The sequence below is a fragment of the Nipponia nippon genome, unplaced genomic scaffold (genome assembly GCF_047370975.1).
Source record: "Nipponia nippon isolate SJK-2023a ecotype South Korea unplaced genomic scaffold, ASM4737097v1 scaffold_3, whole genome shotgun sequence".
In the NCBI taxonomy this organism is placed as follows: Eukaryota; Metazoa; Chordata; class Aves; order Pelecaniformes; family Threskiornithidae; genus Nipponia; species Nipponia nippon.
Genome location: NW_028262347.1, coordinates 53,137,058 through 53,159,832, shown reverse-complemented (window position 1 = coordinate 53,159,832; position 22,775 = coordinate 53,137,058). Strand labels below are relative to the sequence as shown.

The following is a 22,775-nucleotide window of genomic DNA, read 5'->3' as shown; positions in this document are numbered from 1 at the left end:
AAAGATTGCACCTGGATTCCATGCACTTTTGTTATTTCTGGATTCTTCCATCAAGGTCACGTTTTTCGACTTTTGAGGAAAAGAATATGAAATGGGAAAGAAAAGATAGATTAAAAAAAAACCAACAAAGCAGAAGAGAAAATATTAGCATATTTTAAGATTAAAAATGGATATTCTCAAATGCCTTCAAAATGAAAATGTAGTAAAATTGTTTTGCTACTTTTATCAGCTCTAGTATCTTTTGAGTTAGCATTGTTACTTGCTACAAACTATTTCAAACTGAAACACGTTTTTTTCTGTCGTTTGCTTACTTCTATATTTGCCTACCATTATGCTTCCAATTTAATTTGCTTTTGATTTTCTTTACTAGAAAGTGATATACTTGCAAAGGTTAATACAAGCAGCTCTTTTGTTTCAGCTGTCCTTTACTATTACTACATCCTCAGTAATTTACAAAAGTTTAATGTTAAAGCAACCCATAATGGAACCCTTGAATACATGTTTCTGAATGTATAATTTCTCTTCTATCTCGAGCATATGAGTGAAGAAAAAGTCAGAAAGAAACTGAACTGATCCCTGAATTGATGCTTAAGAAACAGAATAATTGAAGAAAAATAGTGTCTGTCATGGCAACTTACAACTGATGGTTACATGAGGGTTGAATATTACACAATGCTTTTATGAAATGTGTTCTTCCTCTTATGTAATCTAGATAATTTTAGCACTACTGTGAATTCTCCTGAGCCATTTCTATCTATAGTTATACCAAAAATTTTTTGCTGGTCTTTAAAAAATATTGTGGCTGCAAATTTTATACAATCTTCTTTTAAGAAATGAAAGATTCTTTTAGTAATGGTGATCTGTTTTCCATCTGCACTAAAATTCTAGGACTTTTTTTCTTTTTTTTTTCATTCTAATTTGTTTTAATTAATTTATATTCATATTTTTCTTAGTTATTCTTAGGCAGGGAGGATTTTTTAAATTTTGGGTTTTTTTGTTTTGTTTTATTTTATTTTATTTTTTGCACTGGGTAATCTTGTTTTTTCTGTGTTTGTCCTACTTGCCATAAGGAAATATCATTTATTTATTTTCTCACCGGTATACATATTCTCCATCAATATGTTCCTTTTCAGTCAACATCTTAATATATTGGCAAGTTGGCTCTGTACATATCATTAACGTTACTTCTGTAACCTCTGAAAAATTCTTTATTGGTGATTACTGGCAGCTTATTAAACTGAGCAGAGCATACAATATCAGCCTGTTACTTAAAACTGAACTCGGCTCTTTTAATATTAATTAAAATGCTCTGCATCACTGATTGGGAAAGAACAATATACAAAGTATAAATCCCATGTGGTAAATAAAATTGTACACATTCATACACGTTAAATAAATTCAGCTTATCAGCAGTAAAGAGCTCTCAGAATGTTGAGACAATTATAGAAGTAGCCTATCTGCTGTCACTCTGTAATTGTAAATATTTATTTGTTTAAATGGAAAGTTTACTTTAGCCATGTTATCTTTCTTTTCTGTACTCCCCGAGCACTTTTAATCATAGCAAATATTTGGACTAATAATAGACAGCATTTAATTTTTTGATTGAATTAATCACACATTTTATTCATTTCCCAGGTGTATCCAATATCCTTCAATCTGAAATTATTTAGAAGTGGGCAATACAAATCTGCTTCATGCTTTATGCTTTGAAGTTTTCATTTAAATTGAAACATATGAAAAATACACAGGTTTTGGGTGAGTGATAGATTTTGGGCCCTCACTACAATAAGATACTGCACAGTTCAGTGTGTTTCATGTAAACAGTAATTTTATAATTGTAAATACCTTAAAAACTTGGCCCCTTCTGCTTATCCAACTTTTGTCTATCCCTATTTACCTTCCCTGTCTGTTCCAGTAATGACAGCAATTTCCATTGCTTATCACTGTAGTTCTGCAAAGAGCTATGCCCCTTCCTTTTTACTGTCACTACTTATGGAGGATATTCCAGGAATCAATTTGCAAAGCTACCATTCCGTCCTTCAGATTATGCTTGAAATCCATATGAAAACTATTGTAAACTGCCTGTGAATAAGGACTAGACAAGTGACCTAATTACATGCTCTTGCATATTTACATGGTTAAAAAAATCTCTAATTAATAAAACCCTTGATGCTTTTACGTGAGCCTGCAAATTGTACACCAAGTTGATTTGTGCATCCTGGTGTTCCTACTGACAATGTCCTTCTATCCTTGCTTGTATTGTGTGTCCAGATGGGACATTGTACCTGTATTTAGCTGTAAGCTACTTGGGGCAAGGACTGTTTTATCATATGCTTAGCACAATTTGTGCTATAGTTCTCTATACTTGATATACAGAGAACTTATGCCAGGGAATCAATATATAATCCATTGATGCAAACTCAAGCAGACTTCAGCTCACTGTGTTCATGAAAAAATACCAGCATTTTTTGCATTAAATATCACTGTGGAAGAATTTTCAAATATAATGGTAGTGTTCACTTTGCCAGAAAGATAAGATCCAAGGCAATGAAAGCTTCAGGAAGTAAAGCAGTGAATATTGTCTATAAATCTTAAGTTTCCTTGCTGTAGTATAGACAACAAGAGTATATTAGTGCATAGGTACACCATTATAACTGAAAAAGATCTACCTAAAAACTCTAGCACATCTTAAATAATATATAGAAATTATTTGGAACTACAGTTTTTAATCCTTCCAATTTGTGTAACATGCCCTATTGCACCAGAACCCCCCCCCCCCAACGTTATTTCTATCTTTAAGTAGCAGTCCACATGTGCGTTTACAAAGAGATACATATCTATCCAGCCAGTCCTCCCAGTTTCTCTTGGCCCTGTTCGTACTGAGGCTCAGCATTTTCCCTGTGTTAAAATGGAGTTTGGTAACTGAACTCTCTGGTAACAGGGACGTTTCTGCCTTCTGGACAGTTTTTGGGTCGAGGGATCTGATTCACTCGTTAGTTATTCACTATTACCATGAAATCCTGCCTAGAGCTTTTAAGATTTACGTCAGCATCCATCTTCGTGACATCTCACGCAGGATTATACATCTGCATTTTGCAAGTGTGCTTTCAGTCTCCATGTTCCCAGATTGATTTTCTTTCAGTTTCATGGTAATATTTCCCTTCTTGCTCAGAAAATCACCTATATAGTGGACAGATCAGTCCACTATTTATATCGTGTGCCTTTCAAATTCCTCTTTTGAACAGACTGTTTGTAATATATACCTCATGTCTGGCATATGGCATTCATTAGCACTGTCTGATAGCTTGGAGTTGTAAAGCAAAGACTGCCCCAGAATTCAGGGCAGTGCAGAATGCCTGTAAAGCATTTCAGGATCATGTTCAGATATGACAGGAAATATCACAGTAGAATAGGCCAAGAAGCGAGAAAGTATAAAATGAAAAAAATGGCATTTGGCTTTGGATTCTTCTTCCAACACTATGAATTACATATGTAGGTGGCTTAAGTTTCTCTACTTCCTTTATGCATAGCAGAGCTTTGGTTCATTGTTACAAAACTATCTTCTGGCTCTCAAGTTGTCCCCAGATAGATTTGTTTGCCTTAGACATCTACAGGAAACTTCTTCTTATGTTAGTTTTCATTTCATTTCTTATGAGATGTATGCTTTCATCAAGGAAAATATTACTTGCTTTTCCTCCAGTGGGGAATTTTAATCAATAGAAAGGACTGCTGCCAGTTCTGACAATTATCATACCAGCATCTTTTCCACCGCTTAACTGAGAAGTCTGAGGATAGATCCTCTCCCTTGTCTTCAAAGCTGTTGATTCAGCATGCTGGAACATTAATCTTTCTCAGTCTCAGATCATGCCGAAGGAATGGATCCTAGATAGCTGTTGTCACTAAAGTATGTCCATTTTTTCCATTAAAAGAGGTTCCTTATTAATATTAATACAGAATGATCTCTACAATTTTAGTCAAGGTGCAGCTGATTCCCATCTCTGCAGTTCATCCTCAGTAGGACTAAAATTTACTGCTCAGGCCTCCTATAACATTTGAACCTCTGTGGATTTCACTGTTGGTGTATACATCACTAATTATTATCCCTGGCAGAATCACAGAATAGTTGAGGTTGGAAGGTAACTCTAGAGGTCATCTGGTCCAACCCCCGCTTTTCAAGCAGGGTCACCTAGAACAGGTTGCCCAGGACCGTGTCGAGACAGCTTTTGAATATCTCCAAGGACTGAGACTCTACAACCTTCGTGGGAAACCTGTACCAGGGCTCAGTTACCTGCACAGCAAAAAAATGTTTCCTTATGTTCAAACAGAACCTCCTGTGTTTCAGGTTTTCCGCTTACCTCTTCTGTCACTGGACACCACCGAGCCTTGTTTAGTCTTCTTTACTCCCTCCCTTCAGATATTTGTACACATTGATGAGATCCCCTGTGAGCCTTCTCTTGTCTAGGCTAAACAGTCCCAGCTCTCTCAGATTTTCCTCTTAGGAGAGATGTTCCAGTCTCTTAATCATCTTAGTGACTTTCTCTAGTAGCTCCATATCTATCTTGTACTGGGGAGCCCACAACTGGATGGAGTACTCCAGGCGTGGCCTCACCAGTGGTGAACAGAAGGGAAGGTCACCTCCCTCGACCTTCTGGCAACACTCCTCTTAGTGCAGCCCAGGATACCATTAGCTTTTTTGCTGCAAGGACACATTGCTAGTGCATGTTCAAATATGACAGAATATGTTCAACTGTCGTGAATAAGTTCAAATATGAGACCTTCCTCTTTTCTCAAAACAGTGAGTCATCAATTGTGATTGAGCCCCTGTTTTGGTGTTCTTCTCTGGCAGGTTACCATGCCAAACTTCTCCCCATTGTGGCTTTTGAATTTCACCACCTGTCTTTCCGAAAATCAAATATTTTGGGAGTCAAAGATGTATTTCACATCCTTGATGACAGGGAACTCTATGTTAATAGTACCAGGTCCACTCAATAGTCTTGAGGTTTATTCATGTCTGTAAGTGACCAATCCAAAGTAAATGCCATATCCACACAAATACCAAAGAGGATAAGAGGCTGTGTCAAAACCTTTTTCAAGATTGCTGATGCCAAGCCTTTTTAGTAATCAGACCTATAGCTATCAGTGACTTTTCTAAGAACTGTTTTCATTCCCAGAAATTTCTGAGCTGCACCTTGAGCTCTGTGTGTACCTTTGTGGTTGCTCTACGTCATTGCAGAGTTATCCAGTGTTAAGATCAGTTACAGGTACTGGAAAAGTCCTGTAGATGTTGTTCAGGATTCTGAAACCATCTCTAAGTAAATCTGAGTATTTAGTCTTCTTGTTCAGAATAAGTGTCTGGATGTTCATCTGGATTGCTTCTGAAAATGGAAAGATTAGAAATTGTTTTGAGATATGTATTTCATATGTGTATTCTCTTACTGACTTCCTTCTCCTCTCCATTATACTGTTAGTAGACCTGATGTGCTGGATGTAAATGACATTGGGCATGCTCTACTTTATACGTCCATGTGCTAAGTATGAAGAAAGATAAAAAGTGAGTGTTCCTATTATGGACATAACAGAGTTTTCAGGCTCAATTGGTAGGATATATGTACACTTACTGTGTGCTCACATCCCATCTCAGGATCTCTGATTACTTCTAAATATCCTGTCATTGCATTGCTGTAACACTGGTGCATTCTGATACAGCTAATAAATAATGAATCACTATTTTATTTCAGAGTTAATTTTTTTTGTGTGTCTTTACAGTCTTTCCACCATAGAAAGCATGACAGTGGTGCATTTGGATAAAATATAGAAAAAACAAATTCAAGCAGTAAAACATTTAACATTTGTCCACAAATAAAAAACACTCAAAATCTAATTTACTGTCAAAAAAAGGAGATGAGTCAGAGATTCAGTGAGATCTAGTAGTGCTTTAACTAGTGGTAATGCTATTGTATGGAAAGGCATTCTGTTCAGATTTTTCAGCAACAGTTAGCAGTATAAAATACTAAGAAAAGTAGCTTGTTAAGAGAGGTAGTTTGTTTATCAGTACTGTAAATTTTATTTGAGCAGAAGTCCATTCACAAAGAATTTTGTGTCAAAGAAATCTGCAAAATCAGGTTCACAGACTTCTAAGGTAGAATTTAAGTGATCTAAAAATAGACATCTAATGCTGTTGGAGGTGCCTTAGGGTATCCAAGACATCTGTATGGGCAGATATGATGCAGATCAACTGTGAACATCAAGTGGAACATCAGCTGGAGGCCAGGTGGCATATCCTAGGGCATGTCTCACTGTGGAACTGAATTGACCTTCTAGGGTGTGATCCAGTTTCAGATTAAAACACCTAAGTGTAGATGTCCACATGTAAACTGGCTGACTCTGCTGAACAGCTATGTTCCACTGATGATATTGACTAGATTTTCACTGCCTGTAACAGGAGTTTAGAGATTTTACACAAATGCAGGCTTCTTAATTGGGAGTTGTATTACATCCCTACTATATTTTCTTATATAGTTACTAATTTTTATAGTAGAACTGACAGCATTTATGTTGTTATCTTGAATAATAATAAAAAAAATATGGTAGTATTTGTTCTTGCCCATTCAATGTTTTTTATGTGTAGATAAAACACAGGGGAAAAAAATAAATGCTTCTTTTCTAAATGTATTCTTTTCAAAAGGATTCATTGGTATTTTAATTTGTATTTTAAATGTCACAATATTTTTTTTTTCTAGACAGAAAAAGGGAGCGCACTACATGAAGCAGCCCTATTTGGAAAGGTGGAGGTGGTACGCATTTTGCTTGAAACAGGTAAATCTAATTTACAGGTAACACTGAACCAATATCCTTAATATTCCTAATCTCTTGTATGCCTCCTCAAGTTTTGGTTATACAAATTACTGTTATCTTTCTCAGCCTTTGCAAATCTAATCACATGTACCACTCCTTAAAACAGTGTTCTTTCAGAATAAGAAATTACTGTACACAGAGAACAAAAGGAATGTTTTCACTGAGGCTCAGAAATTCCATATATGACTCAGTGTATGCTACTGTATTCCAAGAATAAATGTATTCTGAGAACAAAATGGCTACATAAAATTTTGTTATTCATTCTGAAAGACAGCCAAGAATATTCTTTGATTAGAGGCCAGAAGACTCATGCTCACATTTATTTCCTTCACTTAGCTATTCCTAACAGATACACCATCCTGCTTGCTCCTGCATTTCCTGGATAAACTTTGAGTGCCTGTGAAGAAAGGGGAAGGCACTGTGTCTCCGAGAATTGCATTTCTCCTGAAAGGACAGGAGAACAGGGATATAGAGTCCCAACAAACCCATCTACTACATAATAAGAGTTTCAGAATTGTTGCAGGTAAATTATTCATCTAAACAACTGTCTTCTCAGATAAATGAGAAGACCAATGAAAATGAAAATATCTAGAAATTACTTCTCTGAGATAAGTGAACTTCCATTACACTGAGGGATCTCATTGATCTTTATTATCAGTGCTTGTGGGGTTATATATTGCAAAAGAAGGTATGTCCTACTCACAGCTCCTCATCTGAATCTCAGCTAGTGCATACCAGATCTGAGATCTGTTTTCAGAAAAAAAGGTCCTTGCAAGATGCTTTCCTGTTTTGATGAATAAGAAGGAGGCAGAAAGGGATCTTCACCTGCCCTCAAAAAGGCAGGGCCTTTTTCTATTAATTCACCTAAAAGAGGAAGGACTAGAGAACATCACACAAACATAGGAAGCCCTTAGACCACAGATAAAGAATACCTCTTATAGACTAGTACATATTATAGCCTCTTCCAGAGTACACTTGTACAAGACAGTGGAGTAGAATCTTCACTGTGAACTCCTTCAACCCCAAATGCTCTGGACTTCTGCAACACTCCCCACCTTCTGCCTTTTTTATCTAATGATCCCCTTTTCCTCTAGTTCTTCTTAAAAAGACTCAGAAGATGTTATAAGTAGCTACTGCAAAGGAAAGGTGTAAGTTGGTGTCTCTGGCCTCTGAAAATCAGCTGCCACTGGTAATTAGCCCAGCAATATTTTGGCTTTATTTTCAGTGAGAAAACAAATATCTCTTTCTCACAAAACAAATTAGGAAACTCTCCATCAGATCAGGAAATGACAGGAACTGCAGCCTTTTCTGGTGAGTAGAGAAATCCTTCCATGCTTCCAGAATGTCCTTATAAATCCTACTTCCTCTGATTTCCTCTATTCAGTGTCCCAAGAAGAATCGCATTCCTTAGGACCTTTCATGCCTTTACTTTTTATGAAGGTACATCTGAAATAAAAACCAGCTTCAGTCTTCTACCATAAGGCAAACATTTCCAAAGTAGCCCCTACAAGACAAAGGTGGAGAGTCATGCAGTACCATGTACAACAGGTTCTCTGACACCTATCCCAGATAAGCCTCAAATTTATTTATGGTTATGTTCATAGTTTGAGCCAAACAATCACTTTGTCAACAATCTGAACAGTCCGTGAGGAAATGCTCTGGCGACTCACACAGCCCTTATACTACATATGGGTATTTGTGTCTACTCAGAGCATGAATTTCAAACATGTTGCCATGACGTACAAAACTTTTAAGGTTAATAACTTTTTCAGTATTGCTCCCAAAACACGTACTGTACTATGGCCTAGAAAATCCCCAATGAATCAGAGCAGCTGGGGAGAATTAGAATGCAAAAACATTGAGACATGTTCTTGATATTATAAAACATTATTTTCAGGGTGGCTGTTTCTTAGGAACAGTCTGTTAAAATAATCCCAAGTTCAGTTTAAGAAGCTTACTTTATATCCCCATGAGTTACAGAAATATGAAAACAATCCGTGTCAGCAGGTGAATTTTAGGCTACTTAAGCTTTAAACAGAAATGGATGCTGTACTTCAACTATAACACAGCTGTTAATCTGCTACAGTTGTAAAACCGCTTGCATTCAATTTGCCAGATAATTGAGTCTGATGTACCAGATTTATAATCAGAAGTACTTGGGGTTAAAAATTCCACCACAGATAATTTTCTTTTTCAGGAATTGATACCAACATAAAGGACAGTTTGGGTAGAACGGTTTTAGATATTCTTAAAGAACATCCATCTCAGCAGTCACTGCAAATTGTGGCTCTACTTCAAGGTAAGTCATATTCAGTTATACATTTGTTAGAGACAAATCAGAATAGCATGGAGGAATATTAAGATACATAGTAATTTCTACTCTTTAAATATTTCATTATACAAAAGAGGAGTCTTTTGAATTAAAAAGACAAAGTTCTTGTTTGCTAGATACACAAAAATAAGTGAATGAATATCTGAATTTCAGAGTAAACCTTTTCTTTTTTTCTGACAATAGTCATGAGCATGGTGTGTCACTTATAGTTACTCTTTGTACATTCTTCATTACGAAATGACATATTGTAATATTTCACTGCGGTTCCATTAAATTGTGATGGTAAACTACAATTGAAATGCTTCATTCGTTCATAAATAACAACTATGACTGAAAGATGATGAAATTTTCAAAACATTTAATTACATTTTTCTCATTTTCCTTAAATTTAAAAAAAATTAAACCAGGCAGTAACTCTTGTCATTATAGCAGAAATAATATAATTTTGTTGTGCATACATTTGTTCTCATTCCTCATCTTACTTTAATGGTGTAAAACTGATGGAACTCCATTGTTTACTTCAATTTTTTACTCTAGAAGGTATCAGTAAAGTGATGAAACATGAGCTAGTACATAACTCAGTGTTAAACATCATTCCTTCTCTTCTATGGAATTTGTCCCCTGCATTTTCAGATTAGTCCTTCATTAACTGTGTTTGACAGAGGAGTTCCCTGCTGCATCTCCACCTGTATTGATTATTTCCATCTTTAAATAAGACATTTTAATCAGTTCAGTGTTGGTGCTACATATGAACTAGCTCATGCTTCAGTCTCCCACCTAACTGTATTTCATAAGAACATTTCCTAGAGAAAATGAGGTCACGTGGCCACATTGTGTTCTTCAGGTTTTCTTTTCTGAATAATTTCCAAACTTGTTAGCCAGCTTCAGTAAAGTTTTCCAGTGAGATGATGGACTGAAGGTACAAAGCTCCTATAAGTATAATGAAAATTTTGCAGGCTGGAGCAGACTCATGTTACAGCTGAACTGAATTAACAGCTTGCCTTGAGGTCTCCTTCTCTCCCTCCTTCCTATTTTCTTCTTCCCTTTCCCCCATTCCTCCCCTTCTTCTTCCCCTACTTCTAGCTACACAGTTCCCTTCCATTTTCCCTGCTTACAGGAGATTGCAAAGTGATCTGATTCAGTTCATGGATTAGTAATATATAAAATATATAATTTATTGTATTATCTATATTTAATAGTATGTAACGATAATAAAAAATAAGATTGTAATTATATAAATATACATTTGTTTATTTTAATGAACTTGCCTCCTATGTGATTCAGGTCCCAGAGTTAGCTCTGTCCCAGGTAACTGGCAGAAATGTGCTTCAAAAAGAGGGGAGGAAGATATGGGTGAGGGAAGTAGGACTTCCCCCTGTCAGCGGAAGGGAGTTCTTAATTTGACTCAGAATGTATGGTGAAACTTCAGCCTTTATGTCCTCACTGAGCTGCAACGTGAACGTACCACTATGTAGAGGAAAAGAGGGAAAATATCATACCGAAACTTCTTCAGCGGCAAAAGGGTCAGTCAGAGCTTCCACTTTCTTAGACATCCAAATCAATCATCCTTCAGATATTAATCTAAGATTCATTATAATGTCCCATCACCAAATAAACTAATTTTTGTTTTAGTATCTCTGCATTATTCCATTTTCTCCTTAGTGTGATAACCTTGCAGTCTCAACCCCACTGACGAAGTTTTTTCAAAAAGTACCTTGCTGTATGAAAAATAAAGCACCCAAACCCCTCTCAAGGGTTTGTCATGTTGATGGATCAGTATCTGCCCTTAGTTTTTACCACAAAAAAGAAATGCATCAATTTCAAGGCTTTTTGGTGCTTTGACATGCAATCTTTTTCACATGTGTGCCTTGAAAATATAAAGAAGACTGCTTAGTAGTTTCAGCTCATATTAGTATGACGAAACTGTGCTTGTAACAAGCAGCTGTTTATTTTTGCTCTGTCTGCCTTCTAGTCAGAAGTGATGTGCAAGGATGAAAAATGTTTACAAAGATGGCATTCTGAGTCTTAAGGAAACCTGAGGAGCCCCTTCAGAACTCCCTTGTGGAACCCACTGAGATTCTTTTTCATCAGCAAAGGGTTCACTGAAACTTTAATCATCAATGATAAAGTTTGAACTGTGAGCTGAAGTTGAAAAATAAAACCACAAGTGGCAGGATTCAGTACTAGCACTGCTGATGATACAGTAGACCTACCCTCCTCTAAAAAGCCAGTTGAGCATACTCTTCACTGAAGTGTGGGCATTTATTCTGTTGTAGCTGAAAAATCAGTGAAGCACTGGGATTTTGGGAAACCTGAATGTACTGTAACTGAATTTGACTTCAGTGGGTAATGAATTCCATGCAAAGAAAGGGCAATTGCTGAGAGTTAGTGGCTTCCAAATACATTCCTGTTAAAGCTCCTGTCTTCAGATGATTTTCTAGAGAAGCTTCATGTCTCCTTCATGTAGACTTACAGAAAAAAGAAATTAAGTTAATGGCATCAGACAATTACTGACTGGATTTTGTAAGTTTCTTCCTAATTTTTTTCCTTATGCAGACACAATGGCATTGAATTGATTCTTTCACCTTGTTGCTAGGATAGAGTAAGCTTTTATCACCTGGCATTCTCATTTTTACCATTTCCCCCTTGTATTGTTATGACTGCTACTGTACAGTTTATAGTATTAACATAGTATAATATTTGTCCCTGCCACAAGACATTAGCTTTCAAAATATAAAACAAAGGCTGAAAGATGCATATAAACAGACTGGCAGAAATGGACAAGGAAGTAATGTGACTTAGGTATTACTGGTGGGCCTGATAGGTAGTGTTCTGTCCTATATGCAAAGGGGTAACAGAGTTGTAAGAAATGTTTTGAAAGAAAATGAGTTGGCTTTAAGGATATTGATGAGAAACTTCTTTGAAGGAGGAGAAAGTAATTTGTGTCTTTAGAAGCAGTTCATGGAGGCAGTAATACTAAATCTGTTCAGCTGATACTAAAACCTATAGGACTGGTAGCCTCCTGTGAATGAGGCCTCCAGAATTCAAGACTTGTGGATAGAAGTTTCTATTGGTGTTCACCTTTTTTTTTTAAGAATATTTACAAAACTACTTTTTACAGATTATAGGTTAAAAAGAAATAAAACCTTTTGCCAGAGAGGTTTTAGAAGTGATCCTAGTGTTTTTGTGATCTTTACTTTACATCTCTTCTCACTATCCTGAGAAAATAGTAATTGAAGTTTCTGCAAAAATATATGTTTTGTGTTTGCAAAGTCTCCCATCTTTTTGGAGATTTTGGCGCATTATCTGATAGAAGGAAAATAAATAACAAAATCACTTTGAAGAGCAACGTAAAAAAGGCTGAGTAAACTATATGCCACCTGAATGTTTTTTCACTGCCTGCTAATTATAGATGGAATTATTAGAAATGACAGTTCAAGTTTTAATTCTTTGTCATTTATATAAGTCCCATCATTTTCTGTGTCTTGCTCAGGTCTGAGTTGCACTGAACTCAATTAAAAATACTTATTGCAGTTTAGATTCTTTACGTGGTAATGAAGAAATAGCTGTTTAGGCATTATGTACTAAAGAGCAGAGAATTAGAATACTGTGCCAAGTAAGGCCAGTCTACTGGATGCATTTCATGGATGTAGTGAAACAACAGCATTCAGTGCTGAAGCAGTTAACGGTATTGGCACTTAGGGCTTTATAATTAGGCTTTGAAGATAAAAGGGATGTTGCCAAGGCTAGTAGGCCTAAAATTAAACAGACCAGCTGTGTTTTAGTTTTAGCACATGTGAATGTGACGCAGGTGCATGCTATAGCATCTTTCAACTCTTTCTCCACAGCCCACTGTGCTCTCTATTAGAATCTTGCTCTTTTACTATTTCTGGAAGCAGAATTCTTGTTATTATGAAAAAGAGGAGATAGTAGATAAACAGATGAAAAATGACACGAGCCCTGGGAAGGCACAATAAGCTCTGCTGCATAGACAGTATGGAGGGAGATGCAATGGAAAGCTGTTTCCTCTCTCTTCTGCTGAAGCTGCTTAAGAACCTAACATTGTTTGTACATGTTACCTAATTATTCACAAATGGAAAATGCATAAGCAGCTGCAGAACCAGGAATCTTTTCTTCTCCCCTCTGTTTAAATAGCTTTGGTGTCATTAGCACAGGCTTTCTTTTGTGTATCCTCACACTCTCTTTCTCTCCCTCTGTGTGGACAAGTAGATCTTCCATTCCCTTGAGTGCAGGAGGCCAGCCTCGCTGGAAGGATGGAATAAGATTCCAGTCAAGGATTTAATTACAGCTGTGTGGGATGAAAAGAATTGGGATTTCAGTTCCCCTTTGTTGTTTTTTTTTTCTGGGGACTTCTCAGCTCCTTTTATAGGCTATTGTGTAAAAGCTGCAGAGTATTGACTACGTTTATGAATTAATTTAACTTCTGTTGTTTTGAGGACTGAAAGTTTAGCTGCGCCCTTACCTATCTCAGGATCATAGCAGTACTTGAGTGCTTGTTTCTGTTTATCTTCCTTGAACACGTGCACAGAAGTCTCCTTTTGTTATCTCCTGCCAATAACTTAAACATCTAGTGATGTCAGGTTTCTTTGGGATTAAGTCAAACATGAGTCATTCAGAATTGTCCTCTGAAATTTAGGAGACTGTAGTCAGCCCAGCCTCCATCTCAGCTCAAGTGTGTCACCTTAGCACACCTGAAGGTAGCAGTTACCGGTCGGTTTTCTGTAACTGTTGCTGCTGTAAAAAGAAGAGGAATTGGGTCGTGAAGCCTCAGGTGGGGTTCCTACTGGGGGAGCAAGTGAGCTGTTTTGGGAGGAGCTTTTAGAGAGCTCATGTGCTGGGGCAGGACTTAATGGAGCTGCAGGATCCTCAGCCAGGTGCTGGGAGAGCCCTGGGGAGGGCAGAGGGTGTTCTGAAGATTGCTGTCCTTCAGGAAGACATGGAGTGAAGGAGGAGTAAGGATCTCCCTGCAGGGACATGGGCTGTGGAGGAGAGTGGTTTCTAAACCAGTTTTATTCCTCCAATCTACTTAATTGGAGAGTCTTCTGTTTGAAAAGGTGAGTGTTCAGATTTTTATTCTAATCAAATTTGTCTTTTTTAGAGTTTAAAAAGCCTTTTAGTCTCTTTAAAGGAAGTCATTCTAGGGAGGAACTCTATGCAATTCCACCCATGGCATGGCTGAAGTAGGCTCTCAAAACAAAAGGGAAAGGAGTTCATACTTCATTTAAAAAAAATTTGTTAGGTTGGTTCGGTTTTTTCCATTAAAAGAAAAAGTAAAAAGTTCTCTGATGCTAATGTAGCCATTACCCTAAAAGCCAAGGTTTATAAATAAAGCAAAAATCTTGACCCTCTCACCTCACTGAGGAATTAGGACATACAGGAGCTGAAGTTAAAGTAAGCTGTGCTCTAAAGCCTGAGATTTTATTGCCCCTGGAAGGTCAGCAGCAGCTCCAGCTGAGCTGGGCCATGTTCTCTTCATGACTGACCTTCCTGGCTCTGGCTGCTCTGCGGAGAGCAGCTGTGTTTCTCTGCTTACGTGTTAACGCTTTCCCTTCTGCTTGGCTTTGGCCTAACCGGTGTTACAGAAACTGAGAAAGCTGGAGTTCCAGCAGTTCAAACTCTCTAGTGCTTGTTACCTTCTTGGGTTCATATTCCCCACTGCTTTTATGTCCCCTGTTGTGTGACCGCTTTTATGCTATTACTTTTTGTGCACATGGCCCTATTTAGATTGAGTGGGGCTATGTTAAAATTGGATAGCTGTAAAAAAGAATGCTACTAAGCAGGCAAAGTTTTTGAGATTCTTAGTATTAATCCTCACTGAACTGTAATCTGCTATTTGAGTCAACAGAAGTAAAATACTCCATTCTTCCCAAACCAGTACCGTGAGGAAACATCTCTGAAGTGTGTATTAACATATGCTTCCTTCACCCCTTGCATGTTAGTTGTGCTAGCTGTCTTTGAAACATGGAACAGGATGACAGAAAGCTGGTGAAGGAAGTGTTATGAATCTGACAGGTCATGTCCCAAACAGCCTTTACTGTATCATAAGAATAACAGGCTTTTCTCTAAACTCTGTGAGACCACAGCTGGGGAAACCGGTCTGGTCATTAAGTGGTATAATTGACTAAGCTTGGCTTTGTTCTGATTTTTTTTTTTTTGAGGAAAGTGATAGAATCCAGAGCAGTCTCTCAAGTACACCATAGTCAGAGCAAATGGTGGTTAACAGTATCGTCTTTTTCAATAAGTTTTGGCAGGCTTAGAAGATTAATTTCTGGCCAACTGCAGGTGAATAGAATTTGGTTGCTGGTGAAAGCATCCACTGCTTGTGTGTGCTTTGTCTTTGGCTCTTGACATAGATCACCTGTTTTGTGTCTGTTTCTTTGGTGATATTATAGGTAAGTATGCATTTACCTAGACTATAAGCCTCTCGCAACTGATTACATGTCTTTATTTGTCTCGTACATATCTGGTAGAATTTTCAAGAGTATAAAACCAAATTAGGGATAGAAGTCCCACAGAAGTCCAAAGTTTTAAGGGTTGCACTCTTAGAAGGATGGCGCATTGTTGGCCTGTTCTAAACCTCTACACCATGCCTTGTGCTGAGTCTTTCGTAGAGGTTTTCTAGAAGGAACTCTGCTGTTTTTAAAGTAAGTATTTATGAGACTTATGTTGAACTTGGGATTTCCTCCTCAGAACTAGCCTTCAGCAGGTAAGTGAATTGGTCTGAAAGTGAGGTCTGACAAAGAATAAAAGAATAAAAATAGAGTATTATTTTAAAACCACAGTCTTATTTGAATATCAGACAGCAAGGTTAAAGTCCTTCACAATCTCCCCTGCATTTCCTTTCCTAATAATATTTGTATTGATCCAATAATTTTAACACTCCCACCTGGTAGAACTTCATTTTAGGTTTGCTTTTGGACAGTTGCACAATTATCAAGCAAATATTTTCAGGCATGAATTCCTTTTTTCCTTTTATTTTTCTTTGGGTATAGCTTTCTTTTTATTTGTCCTCCATCTTGCACGTTAACTTGACATAGAATAAAGCTGACAAAGCTGAAAAACATTCCAGAGCATTTTGTCATGCTGCTGGTTTTCTCATGGTCTCTTACAGCTCTTATTTGCTTTCAGCACTACACAAAAAAATAGAAGTGCCCATTTTCACATGAAGACATGTATGACAGATTACTTAGTGGACCATTGCCAGCCATCAAACTTAATATATGACATTTTCAAGTCATACATTCTTTTTAAAAAAAAAAAAAAGCAATCTGCAAAGCTTTCTGAAACTGCATGCTGTTCTCTGCCGCTTCCAATTTCATTTTCTTGGATGTCTATCACAGATTTTATTTGGGTTTTGGGATTTGTTATTCAATCAAGAATAACAAGCTAAACAAGTGCGTTGTAGACTGTAGAAATTAAATCTGGGAGATTTCACTTCCCAGAAACTCTTTAGCTCTTCAGCGTGATATTGATGAAGGCAGTTATTGTAGTTTGCTTTTGTGTGTGTTGAAACGTGTACTGTTGTGGTTACTATCTGATATCAGAAAAAACTTGTTTAAGCAACTTCAGAAAATTAAGAAAATGCAGATGCAGAATAACTGCCTGAACTGAGAGCCAGTCAACCCGCTGCAAAAAAAGCGTCACTGTTGCATCAATTAATTTCTAATTTATTATTTAATATTCGTCCTACAATAACATTCATTAAGGTCTTGGTGTTCCATTGAGCTAGCCTGTATACAAAAGCACATGAAAATAATGTATATATTTACACAAAAATAATCGTAACGAAACTGAAGTTTAGCATGTTTGTCATTCCACATTTTTCTGTTTTTATAAACATTGTCATGAAGGTGGGACAAGGGAAGTTTTAAGGAGGAAAAGCACAAAATTTTAGAACACTGCTTTTTAGGCTGCTAGTTTTAAGAAAAGAAAAGCAATCTCAAAAATTTAGTTATGTACTGTCTCTGTGCTGCAAGCAGAATATTTGATTTTCTTAGCAGTATCGGTATATCTACTTATTGTGAACATCCTGAACATCTTGACTAAAAACTCTTAACAAATTTAGAACAAAAGAAGACTCTTTCAACAGTAATAATATAATGGAACAGTTACATAGATATTTCAAGGAGACAGGAGAAAAACAGGGATAGTTGCAACTCCTTACTCCTACAATGAGATTTCTGTAACAGTTTCAGCAGATTAAAGAACTGGCCATTACAGTGTTTTATAATACTTTCAATAAATGATTGCCTTGCAGCAGTGTTTGTGAATAATTACAAGGTTGTAATATGAAAAACTGGAAAGGCTTTAATGAAAAATGAAGTGGCAAATACACTTTTGATTAGAATAAACCCCCTTAATTCAGGAGTTTAAGTGTATGTGTATCTTTAAATTACAGACTATATGGAAACAGGAAATGCAAGTATTTCAGAGGAGCGCCCACTGGAATGCGCAGAACATCAGTCTTGCATTTTGTCCCCAGAAGTTCCTCCGTCTCCAAAGGCTAAAAGTAAATACATGTACTCTGTGAATACAGAAACTGTACTGAACTTCTCTTTAATATTAAAGTTATATTTCTGACACATTCATACAAACATACAAATGAAAAAGATTAAGGAAGTTATTGATACCAAGATGTTTTTTTCACTGTGAATTACCTATCTTGACTACATACACTGTAATCCGTGTCATATAGGAAAGCAAAGAACTGTATTCTCAGAAAGGACAAGTCACTGATTGACTACAATGTATTACATTATTTGATCTTAAATCTTTTTACTTTATCTGACCTTACGTATTTCATAATCAGGTAAAACAAAAGGATACTAGATATGTCAAAATCCTATGCAGGCATTGTTCACATTCAAGTTAAAGACTGCATTCATTTCCTTTATCTTTCCCAGTGAGTACCTTTTTCAGTTTTGTTACATTTGGATGCCTCTTTCAAAGATCATGTATGTACTGCTCTTCCATTCATCTTCTAATGTATCTTTCATATACTGTGACTATCACTGTTGTGTGCATGTGCTTTCATCTTATGTTCTGATTCACCCTTCACACACCAGAGCCACTTAAATAGGGCATTTCCTGAGTGTGGTGGTGTCCTGCTCTTCCATGAAAATCATCTTCCTGTAGAACTAAACCTGACCTTCTCTAATCATCCAAAGTAAATGTAATTGACTGCTGGCAAATAACTAAGCCGCTCTTCTTTGTTTTAGTAGTGTGGGGTTTGTTTGGTTGGTTTGTTTGTTTGTTTTTTAAACACCTTTACAGGGAGAGTTTTCATTCATGAGAAAAATAAGCTTACTGCTGCATGCCAGATTATGATCTTCATGGTAATAGTAAACAAATGCTCTAGTTCCATTCATGTTTCCCATTGGAGTACTTAACAGGCATATAATAGAATTGTCAAGGTTGGAAAAGACCCTTAAGATCATCGAGTCCAACCGTTAACCTAACACTGCCAAGTCCATCTATACCATGTCCTTGAGCACCACATCTATCTGTTCTTTAAATACCTCCAGGGATGGAGACTCAACCACTTCCCTGGGCAGCCTGTTCCAATGCTTGACCACCCTTTCGGTGAAGAATACGGTGTATGAAGATAAAAAGTTCCTGAGATTAGTAGAATCATGAAGTCAACTACCCTATGCAATAGAAATGTCTTTCCTGAAATTAAGTATTAAATATTTTTAAAATATGTTTTACTTCTTAACGATAAGGTCATGATCTCACATTTCTTGTTTCCGCTTTCAAGGTATAAATACTGTAAAACATGCTAGCTGGCTTTTGCTTGTCTATTTTGTAATCTGATTCTAAAGGAAAGAAATTGTACTTGATTGTGCTTCCCATCCGTCTACCATTCTCCGACAATCTAATTTCAAATAATTTAAACCAAATTTGGAAGAGGGATAGCAGTATCAATTACCTTTCTGTGACTTTCATGAAAATAGGTAGTTAGAGAGAGGAGAGAGACCGTAATTAGTGCCTGCACTGAAAGAAACAGGCAAAATTTGTCTTTCATGTATTTGTTGTGGCAGCAATCAGCCAGACAGTTAGCATACACTTACTTGCAGGTCAGTCAGCACCCTTGCAGTTCCAGTTTTGTCACACAGAATTCATTCTTGCCCGGTAAGAGCTATTGCAGGCCACATGTGGGATACAATGGGATGGGGACATGAACATAACTCTGCAGGAAACAGTAGTCCTGTTTCTTTTTAGGGCACTGTATCGTGATTATAGAATAGTTCTTAATATTTAGATATTTTACTTCCAATTTTTATTTATTATAATAATCTGGAATAATTTCAATTTTCTAATTAAAAAGGCAGAATATAAATAAACCTGATTATATCTTTGTTTAATTTACAAGTTTTGTGCAAAGTTACCCTTGAGTAAGAGTAACAGGAGTTTTGAACGTAAAATTTCTGTTACTTAGATATTAAAAAGCAATTAGATGCTTTTAATTAACAATTTCTGGTCTTGGCTCTGAAAATTTCAGTCATAACTGGCCATAGTTGTAATTTAAAAAATATTTTAGAATATTTATGTTTACCTAGCATAACAAACAGTGACTATGAAGAAAAATGATGCAAAAAGAGCTCTAGACTAAGCAGATATAATCTTATCCGGGACTTCTTTAGTTACAAGGATGTACGTATGTGTGTTGTAGGTATGCTGAGCTTAATATACTTGCTCTGCTTTTCCTTTTCAGCATTTTATTCCCAAAGATGGAGTAAAATGGAATTATCTCTGTATTTTGTCAAGTCTAAGAACTGTAGTTTGCAACAATATGACTCTTATAAACCTAGTCAAGAGAAGAGTTTTCTTATTTGCCCCTGGAAAAACTTGGCTTTCACTCACAATTTCATTGCTGTTACTGAAGGTAGCTGTGTAACACATATGCAATAAATTATCAGAACCTAATGCAGTTACTCACAACAAGTAGCTTTTTACTCTGTGGAGGTCTTGCTGCCGCCACTGGGCTATTTGCAGAAAAGTTAGCACTCGGTGTGATTCTAATACTTATTACTACTAGTATTTCTAATAGTGGCCCTCAGTTAGTATAGACATATGAAGCCCATTGTCTTACTATTTTGGTAGACTTCTTAACTAAAGATATCTGAAAAATTAAGGAGAAAACGTGAAACACAATGGAGAATGCACTAAACATAGATTTCTGATAGACTGCCATAGAGAGGCATGTTTTAAACTTGTGGGTTTGCCCAGTATATCCTTCCACCATTCCATTTAATCCTGGGAAAGTGAACAAGAACTATTTATAAAACATTGCTGCTTTGATGGGATAGATGTGCATTCTTGGAAACTCAGTTTCAACCTACTTAAATTTTATGGAACCTGTGTAGTGTATTAATCGATCACAGCAGCAAACATGAACCCGCTGCAGAGTATGGGACACTGATTTTGTATGTTTGTAGAAACTTTCCTTTCCTGGATTAATTTTACATTCTTGGATAGTTGCTATTTCTAGCCAATTTTCAGGATTAGAAAACAGAGAAAGGGTAAGTATGTATTGTAATTCATCCTAATTAAATGCAAGGTATAGGGGAATGTAGAATTATGTAGATTACCTCCAGTGATTGCCATTCTGGAATGAGATGCCGTTATTTCTGAGGGGAGAATTGTGCATGAAGATCCCTGCTTAGATGATAAGGCATGGAATATAACAGATACTCAATAAAATTTAAAGAATGTGCATTTCCTTTTTAGGCATAAATTGCCCCTGGTATTCTAATTATTGACTAATGATGTGTCTGTTTTTAAAGGTGAAGCTGTGACTGGAGAATTATCAAAGCTCTTAGATGAAATCAAATTGTGCCAAGAAAAGGAATACTCTTTTGAAGATCTGTCTCATACAATATCAGACCATTATCTGGACAATTTTAGTAAAGTATCAGAGGAAGAACTTATGACCAGTGGAAGCCAAACCAAGCTTAATGTAGTAAGTAAGATGGGATACAAAGACAATATATTCAGTTATATCTGCTTTATTTATGGCACATTCAAGAAAGAAATAGTACAAGAGTGAGAATAGTACAAGTCTAACGTTTTAATAGAAAAAATATAGTATGTGCTCCTTGCAGATTTAGAATTTAATGTTCCCCTTATTTTACAAAGATATTGCTCACCACACCTCAGAATGGCTTTTTATGGTACCACTAATATGACCAAAAGTTCAGGTTAGTTGTTCTTTTGAGCGTGGGGAGTGCAAGGAAGGGTTTTCGAGAAATAAATTGAAATCGGTATGCTCAGTACTATACCGAAGACTAAATGCTTGCAGAATCTGATCAGAAGTGTCCCCCAAAAGAAGCAGCTAAGCATCTTCAGTTACGATTCTTGTACATTTTAGTATTAGATAGCTTTCCCAGTAGCCTAATGGTATTAAAGACTGAGTCTTTAGAACTGGAAATTGTTGTGGTCGTGATACTTCAGTGATCTCCAACTGCAGCTGAAAATATGACTTCATTACTACTAATCCTGTGAATAAAGTGCTCTAGGATTCATTTTTTCTTTACAGTGTAACAAGGTTTAGTTTTTTTTCTTTTTTAATTGAAATTCTCTTCCTCAATAAATAAGTAAATGGGATTGCCCAGGGAATAAAACACAGAACAGAGGGAAAATGTTAAAAGTGCTAAATTTCAATTGATGTTCGTAAGTTAAGAAAAATTATGCTCTCATATGTGGGGAAAAACATGGCAAGTTAAGGACTTTTATGTTCTAGAAGACTTATTACAATATATGTAGACAGAATGAGATTTACAAAGATGGTTAGCTGCCCTGAAATGCAGTAGATACTTTTGTAAAGCCCTTCTAGATGTTTGGATTATTAGATACATACCCCATATTGAAGTCAGTCTGAACAAAGTACTGATCTCCTTTAAGCATTTTTATACAACTTTCTACTGTCCCTCTGTATTTAGGTGTTAACTGCTATTTAAATCTGCTCAGCTGCTGTTTTGCAGAAAATGTAATCCATATGATTCTGTCTACTCAGACTGAAATTCTCACAGACCTAAATGAAATGCAATGTGAATAGGAAGTATTCAGACACTAAATCTGTAATTTATGTGCAGCAAGCAAATACAAAGGTAATTTAGGCAATACATTTTTTGAGATTTCGTCTATTTGTATATTGAACTAGATGTGAAAACAAATCCTCAAAAATGAGAACTGTTTAAAGCATTTTGTGGCTCTCTCCTACTAGTGCACCCAGCTTTTCTTTCAAAGAAAACTAGAATCAGGATGACGTGTACACACTCCCAGTATGAAGTCAGGATGCAGGGAAGAGCACGTTTTCCCCTAAAATAAACCCAACTATACAGGCCTATATAGAGAGGACTCTCTGCTGTGATGTGGGATTTTCCTGTTTGATCTAAAACATCCATTTCATTTTTTTAAAGTATTGTAAGGTCAATAAATCTGTTCATTTGCTACCTGGCTGCCTTGCGTCGAAAAAAGGAAGTTGCTACCAGTTTTGACACACTGTCTTTTAGTTTTGGGGATGTGCTGCTTTCCCTTGGTGTATAGACTCCCTGTATAGTGCATG

The 22,775-nt window shown here is 36.5% G+C and overlaps 1 protein-coding gene across 4 annotated transcripts in view; it reads left to right on the top strand.

The window, feature by feature from the left end:
- The window catches only part of ANKS1B (ankyrin repeat and sterile alpha motif domain containing 1B), a 441,565-nt gene that overhangs the window by 67,112 nt on the left and 351,678 nt on the right, over positions 1-22,775 (top strand). For 3 of the 4 annotated variants that reach the window (XM_087765653.1, XM_087765652.1, XM_087765651.1), the window contains exons 5-8: positions 6,741-6,816; positions 9,053-9,154; positions 17,607-17,717; positions 20,995-21,170. In XM_087765653.1, the coding sequence (XP_087621779.1) occupies positions 6,741-6,816; positions 9,053-9,154; positions 17,607-17,717; positions 20,995-21,170 (465 nt within the window). The remainder of the gene's footprint in view (positions 1-6,740; positions 6,817-9,052; positions 9,155-17,606; positions 17,718-20,994; positions 21,171-22,775) is intronic. The other variant, XM_087765654.1, reaches the window with a different exon arrangement.